General features: G+C 41.5%; 1 protein-coding gene across 1 annotated transcript; it reads right to left on the bottom strand.

The window, feature by feature from the left end:
- Positions 1 to 10925: 10925 nt before the first annotated feature.
- On the bottom strand, positions 10926 to 11870 carry LOC119820404 (olfactory receptor 5-like). Its single transcript, XM_038338697.1, has one exon. It carries the CDS (start codon positions 11868 to 11870, stop codon positions 10926 to 10928), a length of 945 nt encoding a protein of 314 aa, XP_038194625.1.
- Positions 11871 to 17213: the final 5343 nt, after the last annotated feature.

Here is a 17213-nt window from a genome sequence, read left to right as displayed (position 1 = left end):
CTAAGTAAAGAAAGACATATGTTTATAAAGACCTTAGTCTGTTCTGAAGTATAAAGGCATCTATGGTCAAACTTTCTTGAAACTGAACCAACTTAGCAAGGGGTTGAGCTGCGTCAGGCCAAGCAATAAGGAGAAACTGGAAAACTACAAAACCAGAAATGGAAAATACACAGAGAGAGAGAGAGAGAGAGAGAGAGAGAGAGAGAGAGAGAGAGAGAGAGAGAATTTACTAAGTCTGCAACATTTTTTTGAGACAGGATCTCTCTATAGCTTTGAAGCCTGTCCTGGAACTAGCTCTTATAGCTCAGGCTGGCCTCAAGCTCACAAAGATCTGCCTACCTCTGCCTCCCGAGTGCTAGGTTTAAAGGCGTGTGCCACCACCGCCTGGCAAGTCGGCAATTATACGCAAGACATCCAACCTTTATGAACCTCCACTACTGCATTGATAAAGCAGAGGTGAGGGGCAGAGAGATGACTCTGCAGTTAAGAGTGCTGGCTGCTCTTGCAGAGGACCTGGACTTGATTCCTGGCACCTACATGGCAGCTCTCGTCCATCTGTAACTCCATTTCCAGGTGATCCAATACTTTCTGACCTCTGAGGGCACCCGGCACACATGTGGTACACAGATATACATGCAGGCAAAACAATCATACACATAATAAGAAATAATAAAACCTGAAAGGATGAAGCAGAATGGAATCCATCCTCACAAAACCTTTAGTCCTTATGAACATTTAGTTTTTGTTTGTTTGCTAGTTTTTTACTGCTGAGAATTGAACCCAGGGCCTTGCCCATCTTAGGTAAGTGCTGTAGCTACTGAGCCACAGCCCAGCCCCTTCATGTGGTATTTAAGTACAGCAATAGATGAGAATGTGGTTATAAAGTAAGGAATGATACTTAATTTCTTGCTTTTGATGACCTTAAATGATTGTTTCTGGGTCAGATTTTTTTCTTCAAAGACCTTCCAAGATCTCAGAAGTTGTGTGTACTATTTTAAATAAGAGAAGACATGTAACAGCCTTTTCTGGGTTTATCTCCCTTAAGTGGGCTCATCTCTAAAGGAAATGTGTCAATATTAGAAAAAGGTGCCAGGATAATAATCTTTCCATGACACTTCTCCTCCGTGACTACATGGCTCGAGAAGATGACAACGTTAGGAATGAAGATGACCAGCTCTTTGAGAGCCATGCGAGTGAAGGACAATTTGGGCAGAGGAGTGTATTTAGATGTATTTGTTTTATGTGTATGAGTATTTATCCTGCACATATGCATGCCTGGTGCCCACAGAGGTCAGGATAACGCACCTGGAACTGGAGCTGTGGATGGTTGTGAGCTGCCAGGCAGGTGCTGAAAATAGAGCCTGTGCCCCCTGCAAAAGCAACAAGAGCTCTTAAGCACCAAGCCATCTTTCCAGCTCCTCGCCTCAATTAGAACAATACAGCAAGTAAGACTCATAAAGCCTGGGTGGAGGAAGTTCTCCCAGAATGACAATAGTTGTGTGTGTGTGTGTGTGTGTGTGTGTGTGTTTCTGTTTCTCTTTGAAGATGTATGTGCATGTGTGTGTATGTGGTGGGTAGGTGTGCATGCATGTATGTGCATTTGTGCATATGCACCTGTAAGTGTGCATGCAGAGGTCAGCGTACTGTCTTCCTTGACCACCCTCTGTCTTTTTTCCTTACAACAGAACTTCTCACTGAACTATCAGCTCACAGTTTCCAGTAGGCTGACTGGTTAATGAGCCTTCAGGATTCACCTGCCTCTGCCTTACCTGAAGCCAGACTGCATATTAAAACTCAGGTCTTCAAGCTTGCTTAGCAAACACTGTTACCCAGTGAGTTATCTCCTCCATGCCCAGCAGCCTTTCTAGAGGAAAGAAACTTTGTATATTGAGCATAATTTAGGGTCCACAGAGTATTCTAAATGAGCATCAAGTTCATTTGTACTACCTTAGATGGATGGACATTGATCCAACGATGCCTGCATGCGACTGTGCTGGAGCTCATGAATTGAATGTGTTCAAAGGGATCATGACAGGTCCTGTCCTGTGCTACTAACGCTATGGGATTCTGTGTCCCGTGTGAAGAGTACAGAGTTTCAGCTGATTCAGCAGCAGATATCTAGTCTATGATCTGTACCAAGTGCTTGAAATAAAACAGCAAAAAATGAGCATTTGTTTGCAACCTTTTGAAATTTTTGCATTCTAGGTAAAGAGAGATAAAAACTCAAATAAAAGGTTGAATTACACAACTGTAACTCCTGCACTGACTTTGGAGAGGAGGTGCGTGGGTCTCTGGAGTTCACTGGTCATTTCGCTTGTCCAAACTGGTAACCCACAGGTCAGTGAGAGACCCTGATTCCAAAACTACAGTGGAGAGAGACTTGAGAAGTCAGCCAGTGTTCGACTTTTGACCTCCACATGTACACACACACACATGCACACTGAGATAATTTCATGGATGCTAAAGAAATAGTGGGCCAAGGATGCATATAGCTGTCTAGGTCTGGAGGGGGCTATTTTTAAGAATCAAAGAACAATTCACCGGTCAGGAAAGTAACGTTTAAATTTATTCCTGAATGACAAGAAGGGGGAAAAAACAGTATTGCAATGGTGAGAAAACACTCCACGTGGATCAGAAAAGTCTGTGCCTGGTTAATTTGTTATCTACGCCAAAATAAAAATAAAGAAAAAGCCGACATCTCTCTCTCTCTCTCTCTCTCTCTCTCTCTCTCTCTCTCTCTCTCACACACACACACACACACACACACACACACACATACACTCATACACACACACACACACACACACATACACTCATACACACACACACACATACACTCATACACACACACACACATACACTCACACACACGAGCTCAGGTTTTGATCAGATGAAAATATAAACGCAACGCGGATGTTCCAGTCAGAGCTGAGCACTGAACAGTCATTTATCCTCAGCATTTGGGTCAGTTATGAGTTTCTGTAGTAACTGACACCAACTGCAAAGAAGAAGTTTCTATGGCCGGAGAAGTCACACATAACATCACACACACACACACACACACACACACACACACACACATAAATGGGGAGGCTGGGGGATGGAGAGGAGTCCTATGAAACCCTGTCTGCAGCAGGATAATGAAATCCAGAGCATAGCACAGCTGTGGCTACCTATACAAAATAAAACTGCACACAAAGTGTGACCTGCAAGTAGGAAAGGTCTGATTGAGAAGAACTGGGTAGGCAGGAGTGTGAGGCAGATAAGAGAGCAGCTAGAGCGAGCCTGTTCATACCATTGCATATCTGTACAGAGCTGTCAAAATTTAATGTATTTATGCAAAACAAAAATCTCTAAACTTTTAGAAAACAGTGCAGAATCATGTCTTTACTGTATACATAAAACAACATCAAGAAGAAGAGAAAAGCATTTAAAACATCTGTCTCATCCATGAGCTCATGAACTCACAGAGACTGAGGCAGCAGGCACGGGGCCTGCATGGGTCTGCACCAAGTCTTCTGTGTATGCATCATAGCTTCGGGTTTCTGTTTGAATGGATTCCTGAATGGGTGAATGTAGGGCCCAGGTCTACCCTTGTTCCTGGGGCTCATCTTGAGGACAGTTTCTGGTCAGCTAACTAAGCATCCCGTTTGTTCCTGTGCTCCCTCTGCCCCCCACCTGGTGATTAGCTGTAGGGCATTGTTGACTCCATCATTGGTATGGTGATTTCCCACCTGCCTGGGTGGAAATCCTTGTGCAGCAGCGAGGTATATAAGGATTTCACCAAAGTTAAATAAACGGCATTCGGCTGATCTCCTTTCGAATGACCCAGGTCTCTTTGTGTGTTTTTTTCAATCTCCAGGCCCTTGCCCGACTCGCGTACGGTACAGTGGCGCATGAACTGTACTGAGGAGGTAACACAGAAATGGGTGTTACAGGTGAACGAGTAGGTCTCAGATTCTTGTGCTTTCTCTTGGGCTCTTTCCCTTCTCTTGGGTTGTTCTGTCTGTCTTCAATGTGATAGTTTTTGTTTTATCTTAATATATGCTATGTTGTTATATTTTAATATTATCTCTTTTCTAGGGAGAGATAGAAAGGAAGCACATCTGGATGGGAGAGGAGGTGGGGAGAACTAGTGAAAGTAGGGGGAGAGGAAACCTTAACTGGGATATATTTTGTGTGCAAAGAATCTATTTTCAACAAAGGGGTGAAATTTTCAAAGAACTAAAACACCTGCCTCATAAAATTTAAAAATTTGCATGATCTGAAGAGATTTTGGTTACCAAAGAGATAAAAATTGCAAGTTGGGAAAATGTCCCTAGTGCATGCTACTGACAAGGGGTTCCTTCATAGAATATATAAAGACATTGGTTGATTGGTACAGAAAGCTTATTATTTTCCAGTTTAAAAAATGAGATAAAGTCCTACCTTTCTAATGCCGTGACCCTTTTAATACAGTCTCTGTGCTATTGGGACCCCCAAACAGAAAACTAGTCCATTCTTACTTCATAACTGTAATTTTGCTACTGCTATTAATCATAATGTAAATATCCTATATGCAGGATGTCTGATGTGTGACCCCCCCCCCAAAGGGGTCATGACCTACAGGTTGAGAACCCCTGTCCTAAAGGTGCATTTTCACCAAAAATAACTAATAACTTAAAACTAGAAAATTTTCTCTTATTAGGAAACAAAGGAATGTAAATTGAAGTCAAAAAATACCTGTTTTACAGTCAGAGAGCTGTCATGAACATGAACATTTATTTGGACATATTAAGTTTCACCTTGTGGTTGTCACACATTTTGGTGGGAGCCAAGATGAGTGTTGACTCCTAAGAAATGAAATAGCAGCCAATATCTATCAGATCTTAGTAATTAAAGTAATTGCTGCGTGAGCAATTACTTTAATAGGAGCACTTTTGGCAAAAAGTATCTCAACATTGCTAACATCCAACAATAAAACCGATACATAAAATCCCGTTTATATACTAAAGTGCTACTTTGTAAGTAAATGAGCCGAGCATCCTCCCTGATCAATCTCTTAAACATACTCCTGACCAAAAAGAAAGATGTCTAAGCATGCAACTGGCATTAATCACTTCTGTAAAATAAAACTGCAAAAAACATTTAGAGGCTGGAAAGATGGCTCAGCAGGTGAAAGAGCTTGGCCTGCAAGCCAGACAATCTGAGTTCTGTTCCTGGAACCCTCAATGCAAGAAAAGAACGGACTTTGGAAAGCTGTCCTTCAGTGTCCACGTGCATGCTGTGGCCCCCAGCATATTATGCACAAAACACAATAAGTAGTAGTAGTATTAATAATTGAAAACTGTTAAGTCAGAAAGATGGTTCAGTGTGTGAAAACACTCAGCACCCAGCCTAAAGACCCAATAGTGCAAGAGAACCGACTCATAAGTTATCCCCTGCCCTCCATAAATGTATGTACCCACAGACACACACAAATCATTTTTAATTAAAAATGTTTTCTATAAATACAGAAGCTCAGTACTTCTTCAAGACAAGCCTATTGAAACTCAAAGACAATGTTAAAGGTGGTTTTCAGGCCACCAGTCTTTGTACCTGTCAACGTGGATCCTCTGGACACCTAAGCTATGTCAGCAGGGGTTCCGGAGTTAAGCAGGACCCCCCTGGAGCTGTCCCCGGTGCTGAAACCGCGTCGTGTTTCTGGGAGTGAGCTCTGCGGGTCATCGCTGGGTTTCTGGGGCTGTCCGTGGTTCTGACACGAATTCTGGCTAATCTTCCACTACAGACTTTTCCTCCTGAATGATTTCCTTCTATGGTCTACTTACCCCTTGGCCACATTTATCTTTCATACCTTACCTTATATACACCCTGAATCTTATATAACATCTGCTGAAGGCTTCTTTATGTTACCTTGCCCTTCTGATTATAATAAACCCTATGATCCTGACTGACTTTCTCAGAAATGAAGACAGTTATTTTAAGAGTTACTGGGTGATCTGGGATGAGTCAAAGATGTTTTAAAGTGTGTGTCATAGGTGAGACTGGATCTAATGTAGTTCATGCTGGCTTCAAACTCTGTATATAGTGAAAGATGTCCTTGTACTCTGCCTCTGTCACCGATTTCTAGGTGACAAGCATGAGGTACCATACCCAGATCTAATAGTACCTTCCTTTGAATTATCTATTACATAAAGACACTATGTTATAGCTTTCACCTGTTGCCTGTGTGCCAGGTATTGGGCGATTTAGTCATGGAAAACTATAGTATGCTCCATAAATAATCTTATACAAATCATAAGAAGAAAGCATTTTCCATTGTGAATACACCACAGAAGCATGTATATGTAAACATCAAGGAAATTTTTTAAAGTTTAAAAACACTCACCTTACATCACATGAATAGGTTTGGCAGCATCTTCACTTATGACAGACTTGACTGAACATGTTTATTCTGTGTCATTTTAATATTATTATTGACCCAGTATTATTTAATATTGTCATTTACCCAGTAAGTTGATTTTATGAATCTCAGCTTGAAATATACTGCCTACTTAAGAAAGAGCTTGTAAATGATAATAAGCTGGTTCTAATTCATTTCTGTCTGCATTGGATCTGGCCTAATAAAGCTCACATATTCATCTGCAGTATAAAAATGGCATCCCATTTTCTTTTATTTTTTAAAAAATCTTATTGGTGTATATATTCATTGCACACAGTGTTAATATATGTGTAGACAACTACTTTTAAATATATTATGCATTTTAAACATAATCACATCTTACCATTTCTTCTCTTTAGTCTCCCATCCCTATCTTTAAAGTTCTGAATTCTTATGGTTGCCATGGAGAGTCATTCCAATGAAGTTGTGTATCATCAGGCTGTTCCTAACATCTATAGACATCCTATAGGAGAGAAAACTTTTTGTTCTCATTGAAATTAAATCACATTATTGTACTTTCTTACCTCTCTACTAAGGCAAAGCAGGTCTTGCTTCTTCCTCTTAAAAATATTCGGTTTCTCGCCTGAACATAAGTGAAGACATCAGCGACTTAAATGGTTGGACAATGAATTCAAAGCCACATGTTTGGAAAAATTATCTTTAGTTCCAGGTAATGAGTTCTCAGCTAGGCTCTCCACATTTCTCTACTGTTCTGTTTTCAAGGGAGTTCCATTCTACCAGTCAGCTGTAAGGAGAGGGGCTAACTTAAAACCAAGAGCTGGGCCTTAGAGGGCTCTTAATCTCTGTGGGTTTGGAGCAAAAACCCAAGTGAAATTTTTCATCAGGTACAGAGGGTGACCCAAAGGCAGCATTGGTTCCAGTCAGCTCCCAGGCAGTTTGCAACTCCTAAAAAGACCAGGGACTTGTGTCAGATGCTGGCATCCAACAGGCATGTGAAGCCCAATAACCCCTCTCAAGGGGATCCCAGGATACTGAAGTGCATGGAATCTACAAAAGACATGTATGCAGTCTTGTAATAAATGGCAAGTGACATTTCATGTGCAGAGAGTGAGGATCTGGAGATTTGGAACTATTTGCAGGATATACATATGAACTTGGCCTCTGGGGGTACCACAAGAACATGCGTGCTTGATACAAAACAAGAAAAAGGAGGCAGGAATTGCACTGACTCAAAGAAAATTAAAACGTCTCTCAACACCACTAGCTGGGTATTGTGAAATATAAAATACTTTTATTATAAAAGAAACACATGATTAACACAGAAAGTTGACAGCGGGCAGCAATGGGAAAAAGCAATGCTTCCCACATTTTCCCATGCTAAGATAATCATTATTGAAAATGTAAGGAAAAACTTTCTAAAACCTTTATGAGTTCTTATATAGAAATTGCATTTTTCAAATTGTTTTGACACAGTCTTGTGAAGCCTAGGCTCTCCCTGAATTCACTCCAGGTCCTTCTGCCTCCACCTCTCAAGCTCTGGAATTACAGGCGGGCACTCCCACACTCCACTTATGTAGAACTGGAGCTCAGCCCCAGACTTTGTGCTTGTCAGGCAGGTGCTCAACCAACTGAGTTATAGCCTCGCCCTCCAAATGTATTTTTGAAAATGGAACCATAAGCATACTGCATGAATCTGGGTTTATTTTTTCAGGTTTATTCATTTTTATTTCTATGTATGAGTGTTGTGACTGCATGTGTGCATAGTGACTGTAGAGGCCAGGAGAGGTGTCGGATCTCCTGAAACCAGAGTTACAGACGGTTGTGAGCCATGGTGTGGGGGTTGGGAACCCATATGTCTTCTTCAGGAGCAGCCTGTGCGCTTAACTGCTGAGCCATCTTCTAGCTCTAGGCTCAGTTCTGTAACCTAACTTTTCAACCTTACAATAGGTAACCACCATACTTTCTGACACATTGTGAGTAACTGCAGCTAAGTACGTGGGCTCTGTATTCAGCACTCCATTTGTGCAGATGTGATAATTTATAACATTGGATGTCTATAGGTGAATTTCCCCCAATAGTTCTCCATTTAAAGCACAAAATGGACCTGGAAAAATGGCTCAGCAGTTAAGACTGTTCTTCCAGAGGACCTGAGCTCAGTTCACAACACCCACACCAGGTAGCTCACAACCTCTCATAACTCCAGCTCCCAGTGAATCTGATTCCCTGACCTTATCTTCTGGCCTCTGAAAATACCTGCACATGCATGCTTGCAAAATACCTGCACATGCATGTGTGTATGTGCGCTTGCGTGTGCACACACACACACAAACACACACACGTACTAAATAAATAAATAAATCTTTTATAAAAAGCACAAAATGACATAAAGATTCTCGTAGTTACATCAAATATTCTGAATTATTTTCTTTGCAAAATTTCTTTTAGTCATGTTCTGAGTGAACATTCATACACACTCACACATGCCGTGCATCGTGTCAAGTTTCCCCTGAAAATCACATCAGTTTTGGTTAATACTTTTAAATTATTATTGAAACTTACAAATAGAAATTCACAGTGTCCTTGAGTTGTTCTTGGCTTCTCAGAATCACTATGGAAATGCATGTTAGATGTCTATCATCTTTGTTTAAAGGCTTCCTACTTAGATATTTTGAAATTATGCCTTTAAAATACAAATTTCAAGTTACAAACATTTTATATATTTTTATCAATTGTAGAACTACAATAAATCCTTCTCTTTTTGGTTTTTCAAGACAGAGTTTCAATGTGGGGCTCTGGATGTCCTGGAACTCACTCTGTAGACCAGGCTGGCCTCAAACTCACAGAGATCCACCTGTCTCTGCCTTCCGAGTGCTGGGATTAAAGTTGTGCACCACCACCACCCAGCCAATAAATCCTTCTTATACCACATTTCACTCTACGGAGTTAGCATAATATAGCCAGTCACTGTCTTACTGGGGAATACTATCATTCATTCTGACGTCATACAGGTGACACAATGTTGTAACCAGCATCTTTGTTGTTTTCTGTGCTCTACTGCTTTAATTGTCTTATGAAATATTCACTTAAATGAGGACACCAGGTCAAAGTTTACAAGCAACTTTTTATACAGGTGAGTAGGTTATTGTCCAAGAAAGTTTAAACAATTTGGTATGTCTCCAGGAATATATAAGCATATGTTCATCCTTTTAAAACCTAAGGAGGTCAGGTTGTGAAAATCAGCTGAATGCTCCCCACCGTGATATACTGGTGGTGTCGTTTTCTATTTAACATTTTCTGCAAGGGCCAATGAGGTCTTTAGATTCATTGAACATTTATGTTATTTCACCTATTAATTCTGTTTATATATAATACCACCTGCCTTAACATATATTGGGAAGTTTCTTACTGACAATTTTTTTTTGTTTGTTTTTGAGAAAGGGCTTCTCTGGGCAATTTTTTAAAATTAGAATATTTTCTGATTTCTATTTTATTTTTTTATTTTATTGCAGTATTTTCACATACATTTTGTCCTCCATCCTCCTTGCAGATACCCTTCATCCCCAGAGGAGCCCAGCTTATGCATATGTCTGCAGAAGATATATGTGTGTGAGACATCCAATGTGTATATAAATTTAAGATCTGGTCTTAAGTAACTTAAAAGTGTGTTTTAAAAGTAAGGTGTTAAACATTCTGCCAAATAGTTTGTCAGTTACTCAAGAAGTCAACCATTCAGTTAACATATGACTAGCTCAACAATTCTACACATGGGTATAAGAACAAAAGAAGAAGAAATGTGCTTCTGCTCAAAAGATATGAATTATGGGGCTGGAAATAGAGCTTGGTGGTTAAGAGCAGAGAACTGGAGTTCAGTTTCTAGCACCCACATCAGATTACTCACAACAACCTGTAACTGTAACTCTGAGAGACCCAGCGTCTAACTTCCGGCCTCTGCAGGGATCTGCATGCATGTATACATACATACGTGTTCTTACACACACAAATGAATGAATGAGAATAAAATCTTTTAAAGCTATGAATAAGTGTTCACACATATCTATTCACAGTAGCCAATATTGAAAACAACCAAACAATCTGCCTAAGAATAAACAAACAAATACGGTCTGTCCATGCAAAGCAATGTGATGAGGTCGCAGAAACAAATGAACCACTGATACCTGCTGCAACATTCACAAACCTGATGCATTATGAACTGTGGAAGGGGTCATCTATAAAAGGTGACATTGTGCAATTCCCTGTCTACAAGATATCAAATATGGAAATCTATGCAAATAGAAAGTGGATGATTAGTGATTTTTTTTTTTTAAGGAGTAGAGACACCACAGAAAATGACTTCCAAATGTGTATAGGCATTTTTCCGGGAGTGATGACTTACACAGCAATGACAGTTTACTACTTTGTGAAAACATTCAGACACTGAGTTGTTTGTGTTTAAAAGGCGAAGTAATGGTATGGCAATTATATCCTAACACAGAAGCAGGATGTAGGTAAATCAGTGTCTTGCCACATGATCTTAAGTACCTGGTCAAACTGAGGACCAGTGCATGGTTCTACGGAAAGCCGATTGCACCTCCCTGTTCCTCAGACAGTAGATGATGGGGTTACACATGGGGGTAACCACCGTGTAGATGACAGACAACACCTTATTGAGGTCCATGGCTTCTATGCGGCTAGGACGGGCATAGATAAAGATAGTGGCTGAGTAAAAGATGCCCACCACTACCAAGTGGGAGGCACAAGTAGAGAAGGCTTTGTGGCGAGCAGCAGCTGATGGCATGCCCAGAACTGTCCTACCGATGGCCACATAGGAAGCCATGGCCACAAGGAGTGAGCCCCAGAGGATAATGATGGCTGAAATGAAGTCTACCAGCTCTGTGAGGGCCACGTGGGTGCAGGACAAGTTCAGAAGAGGAGAGACATCACAAAAGAAGTGGTTGAGGACGTTGGGACCACAGTAGGACAGGCTAGCAATGCATGCTGTTTTGATCACTGAGACCAGCAACCCACCCAGCCATGAAGACAAGGCTAAGCCCAGGCAGACCTGGGGCCTCATGAGCAGTGGGTAGTGCAGTGGGCGGCAGATGGCCACATAGCGGTCATAGGCCATGGAGGCCAGGAGGGTGCACTCCGTGCAGATGAGAGAGATGAAGAAGAAGAGTTGGGTCATGCAACCTGTGAATGGAACATGGCAGGGCCCCGTCCACAGCCCCACAAGCAGGGTGGGCATGGTGACAGACACATAACACATCTCCAGGCAGCTGAGGTTGCCCAGGAAGAAGTACATGGGCTTGTGGAGCTCGCTGTGACTGCAGATGAGGTAGATGATGAGCGTGTTCTCCAGGAGCGTCAGCAGGTAGAGAGTCAGGAAGACGACAAACAGGGCATCTCTTATCCCCAGCCTTGTGGACAGGCCTAGTAGGACAAACTCTTGGACTCTGGTTGTGTTGACCAATTCAAGTGACTTCTCCATCTACAAAGAAAAAAAAACACCTACAATTTTTTTCTAAGTCTCTTTCCTTATATCTTATTCCACCCTAGACCAATGCCATTATCACAACTGCATAAATTACCTCTTAAAAATTTTTACTATGTTTATGTATTTTGCAGGGGATCTGGGGTGCAAGTGTGAAGGACATAAGATGCTTTGTAGCTGGAATCACTTCTCTACTTCAACCATGTAGGTTCCAGGGACCAAACTCAGCTCATCAACCTTGGCTACAAGTACCTTTACCCACTGACCCACCTCATGAGCCCTGATATCACTTCTAATTGTATCTTTCTGTTTCTAAATTTGATCTATAAAAGTCTTTGTGTTCCATCTAGTGGTGTCTTTCCAAAACATACCTGATATAAGATCACTCCTTTCTCTTTAAAAGGCCCATTCATCCTTACTATTCTTATAATAAATACCCTCCATAATACAATTCTTCCTTTAGTTTGAGATAGTGTCTTGGGTAGCCCAGGCTGGCCGTAAACTCATTATGCAGCTAACAATGGTCTTGAACTCCTGGTCATCCTGCCTCCATTTCCTGAGTGCTAGGATTGGTGACCTGTGAACCAAACCCAATTTATCATAATGTAGTATTCTAGCCCCCAGTGCTCTGATCTCGAATGATTTGGCTTTAAGACTTTTTGTCACCCAATGAGACCCCATGGTTCCCGTTCCATGCCCTCAAGATCCTTCTAGCCCTAGGAAATTCCTGCAGGCTGGTCCTTTTCCCTGGAACACACTTCTCCACACTTTTGCTTTTCATTTTCAAGTCCCCAGATAGGCCTCTCTAAAAAGTCTCGTATCAAATCCTGTGTCGTTATTTCTTATTCCATTCCTTAATTCTTCCCTGTGAAGTGATTGCTGCTGTTAGTTTCAATTACTGGCAGGAGTCTGGGGTTGGTTCAGTGGTTAACACCGACTGTTGTAAACAACAACAAACCTAGGTTTGGTTCCCAGCACCCACATGGTGCCTCACAACCACCCACAACTCCAGTTTGTAGCTATCGAATGCCTTTTCCTGACTTCCACAGGTATCAGGCATGTTTTGGGTGCACATGGATACATACAGACAAAAACATATGTAAAACATATATAAAGTAAAATGAACAAGTCTAAGAGAAAAATTAAATTACTGGTATGCTTTTTCTCCTGACCATTTTCTTTCTAACTAGTTGGTACAGCCTCCTAAGGGCAGGATTGCATTGATTGATGTCCGTCTTACTCAGGATTCTGTCCTCCCCACCCAGTCAAGGACCCTCATATAGTGTCCTATACATGCTCTTCCATAATGCATGATGCATCAAGGCTTTCTAAGCATCAGTAGCTCCCTCCAGAGGCTTCACAATAAATGGATTCAAGATCATTGGGGTTCAGGCTTAATTTGCAATGCTCATTGACTTATTTGGGCTTGGTTTTGGAATTTACTTTAGACACTGGTCCAGGCTGTCGTAGAACTCACTGTGAAAGCCAGGACGACCTTTAACTCACAGTAAGCCTCCCATGTGCTGGGAGTATGATGTGAGCCACCACACTCAGTTCTGCTGGTGACTGAGTTAGAAGAGACACCATGTGACACAGTTGGAAGACTGTTGGTATGCCTGTTACCATCCTCAACGTGCAGTGTTTATTCTAGCTTCCCTTGTTCACTGTAGAACTGAAAAAATGACATCAGCTTCCATGAACTGTGGCTGAGATGGCACAAAGATATAAAAAGAATAAAGTTGTATAGAAATAAGTTGTTAATTTTGATAATATCTAATAATACCAATCCTTTTTAATTGTCCATTAATAATGTGGATGCCGGTTATTTTTCTGGACTCTCATAGGTACAGCAGAATTCTCATCTCCCTGACCCTTGAGTCTGACTATCTGCTGATTTGAAAGCAATGGTAACATTAACGCCATTTGTGAGACTCAGCTGTGGTGATTTTCTAAAGTTGTTCTTGTTCACAGCTGCAGTGAATGGTTATATCAATTTTATTCTATTTTCCATGAGTCATTGTGATGGACATTTTTCCAGTAACTATCCCATTGATAACATCCCAGAGTCATATTTTAATTTTAAAACCACTTTAAAATTGTGTAGTGCATGGTCCGAATACTTGAGAGTGGTTTCATCCTATAAGCATGCCTCTGGCATCAACACTGTGAGATGCCCCAGGGAGGCACAGTGAGAATACAGGAATAAGCAAGACTTGGCTCCAGACAACAGTATTCTGGTTTCTTCTTCACTGCTGGCTAAACTTGGATGACTTACTCTAACGTATCTGACACATCATAGCCTTTGGAAAACAAATGAGATTGTCTTCATAAATTATGAAAATTTATACCTCCACCATCAAGTAAGGGCCAATTATACCTGGACTTCAGCGTTGGATATTAATATCAGTGATCATAGAAGAACTTACGTGTCCTCCTAAGGTTTCATATCCTCCTAGACAAACTATAAGTTGTTGCTGTGTTGGTCTAATAAAACTCACACATGCCAATGTTCTGTGACATGGTAAGCCATATTCATCCAAATACAAATCTCATTTTTATGGAATGTACAGGTTTTGTGAGCACAGGTTTCAAAGCATTTTGGAAGTGGGATGTTACTGCACACACTTTGCAGAAGAGATCAATCCCAGAGTGGGGAATGAATCTTGACTGAGTGCAGTCAGATTGTAAGCAGCAAATCCAGCAACCAAGCCAGGATCTACCAGGTTCTGAAGCTAATGATCATGGTTTTATTCTACATCTCTGGAGTGTTACTGCAAAGTTCTCTTTCTCCTGGCCTCTGAATTGAATTTGGTGGCTGTAAGGAAGTCAGCCATGTAAAAATTAACCCCAGCAGGTAGAAAGGCATTTTTCAGGAAACCTGACAACTTGAGTTTGATCCCTGAGTGTAAGGTGAGAACTAACCTCTCACAAGTGTCATCTGACTTTCCCACTAGTGTTGTGGTGTATGGACCCCACATATACGCACATGAAAATCAATAAATTCAGATAAGTAAATAGAAAGAAAAGTAAAGTAAAAACTCAGAAAATTTATGGATAAACCAAAAAGAAACTGCACAACCAACACAAAAAGATGTGATCTCACTTTGACCAGAGTCCCTCAGCTAGTTGAAGATGCAAGTCCCATTTCACCCCTCAACCCACATATTCCATTTCACTTATTGCCAAGGGAAATTTTGTTATCATAGAAAGAATTTGGGGTTCAGAATTATGTTGCGCAGGACTATAATTCAAGATCTTAATCTGGTCAGCTGTATGAAAGACAGCATTTTCTTCAGTGTAGGTTTGACAGTATCCATCGTCTCCATCCTTAAAATAAGGGCTGTGTGTATGACTACATCATAGGGCTGGGATGAGAACTCATGAGATTCGACAAGGCACCTGATGCTGAGGACGTGACTCTAAGGTACCACTTCTCTCATCTTCCTCCTGCCTCCAGCACCATGAGGTTTCCAGTTTACTTACCTGAGAAGCTGAGTAAAGGGTTCCTCTCCTAGGGTCTCTGATCAGTGTTGAGATGGTCTAAGTATCCACTCAGATGTGGATTTCTCAGCAATAAAGCCAGGATCCAGCACTCAGAGGGCCAGAGCATTTCCTACAGGTCTGGTGAACCTGTGGGCACTGTCCCTTGGTTCTGAACCAAGAGTCTTCGCCGCCCCCCCTCCATCCCTTCACCCACTGTGTATCTGAGACTCTTGTCTGAACAGTGCCGAGTTACTTCTGGACTCACAAGCAGGAGGCACACAAAGAGGTTAGTTTAAGCCATGGCTGAGGATCTCTGAGACTGTCCCAAATCTCTGTGGAATTAAACAGCAGGTGGAAGAGATTTTTTTTATATAAATTAGAAAAGCTATTGGGCTTGAGGCACAAGGCATGCCCAGTCTGGCATCACCATGTTGATAAGCAAGCATTCATTGTCTTCTTTGTGGAGAAAGGTGCTGTGGGTTCCAGGAATATGAGAATAAGTCTGACATTGTCCCAGCCCCCAAGGTCCCCGGTCAAGGTGGATATGAAAATGGAACCAGAAACTGAGGGTGGAACCGAGGAAAACTGGATGCATTAGCTGTTCCCAGGAAGGCATGAACAAATGTCTATTCACCCCAGACAGGGCACTAGTGACAGACCAATGTAATAACCCCATTCAATCCAACCTGGCAAACTAATGACTTCATTCAGTTTACTTAAAGAACTGGTGAGGGTCTACTCACAAGAGTGTGGGTGACCCCCACAGAGCTGCATCCCCACCAACTCTCCCACCCCATCATAGATAACGGCCTCATAGACTCTGCGCCGTGGAGTCTCAGCTGAAGCTAGCCTAGCCTTCCACTTCCTGTATACTCCAGCATCTCCCAAGTTGACCCACAGCTGGGGGAGAGCGAAAAGGAACTCTAGTTATGGCTCTCGTGAACTCAACACTCCACTTCTACTAGGGAGGGTTATCAGTTACTCTATCATCACTGTGGAGCCAACTACCACTGCACCAATATCTTCAATTTGTTTCCAAGATGGTTTCCACTTCAATACAATCATCATATACCTAAGAGAAAACTGGTGACAAAATATTAAATGTCCAGATGAGTTTCTAAGGCTGTCTTCATCTGGCACAAGTTAGGAAACTTTCCCTGACAGATACGTATTAGATCATAGGTACAACTTTAAAGCAAATGCTCTCAGTGGCTGGAGAAATAACTTGGAGGGTAAGAATGTTTGCTGCTCTCACTGAGAATCAAAGCACAGTTCCAAGCACCCATAGTACACAGCCCATGACTGCTAGTAACTCTGGATCCAGGAGATTTAAAACTACCTACTGGCCTTTGCAGGACCAGCATATAAATGCACACATGTGTATACACACACACACACGCACACACACACACACACACACACACACACACACACGTGTATGAAGCCACAGTTTTGTTCCTGGCTGTTTACCTCTGAAATAACCACATAGAAACGTATTAATCACCTGCTTGGCTCATTAGCTCTAGCTTCTTATTGGCTAACTCTTACATCTTAATTTAATCCATTTCTATTAATTTGTGTATCACTGCATGGCTGTGGCTTACTGGAAAGTTTTCCAGCACATTGTTCCTGCTGGTGGCTACATGGCATTTCCTTGACTCCACCTTCTTTCCTCCCAGCATTCAGTTTAGTTTTCCTGCCTACCTCTATTCTACCCTATCACAGGCCAAGCAGATCTGTATTCATTAACCATAAAAGCAACAAATATACAAAAGGACCTCCCACACCATTCCCCTTTTCTGTTTAAATAAAAAGTAAGGTTTTAACTTTAACATAGTAAAATTACATATAATAAAA

Source organism: Arvicola amphibius, chromosome 8, assembly GCF_903992535.2.
Source record: "Arvicola amphibius chromosome 8, mArvAmp1.2, whole genome shotgun sequence".
Taxonomy (NCBI): domain Eukaryota; kingdom Metazoa; phylum Chordata; class Mammalia; order Rodentia; family Cricetidae; genus Arvicola; species Arvicola amphibius.
The sequence above is the reverse complement of the archived record's forward strand: the minus strand, read 5'-3'. Positions and strand labels throughout refer to the sequence as shown.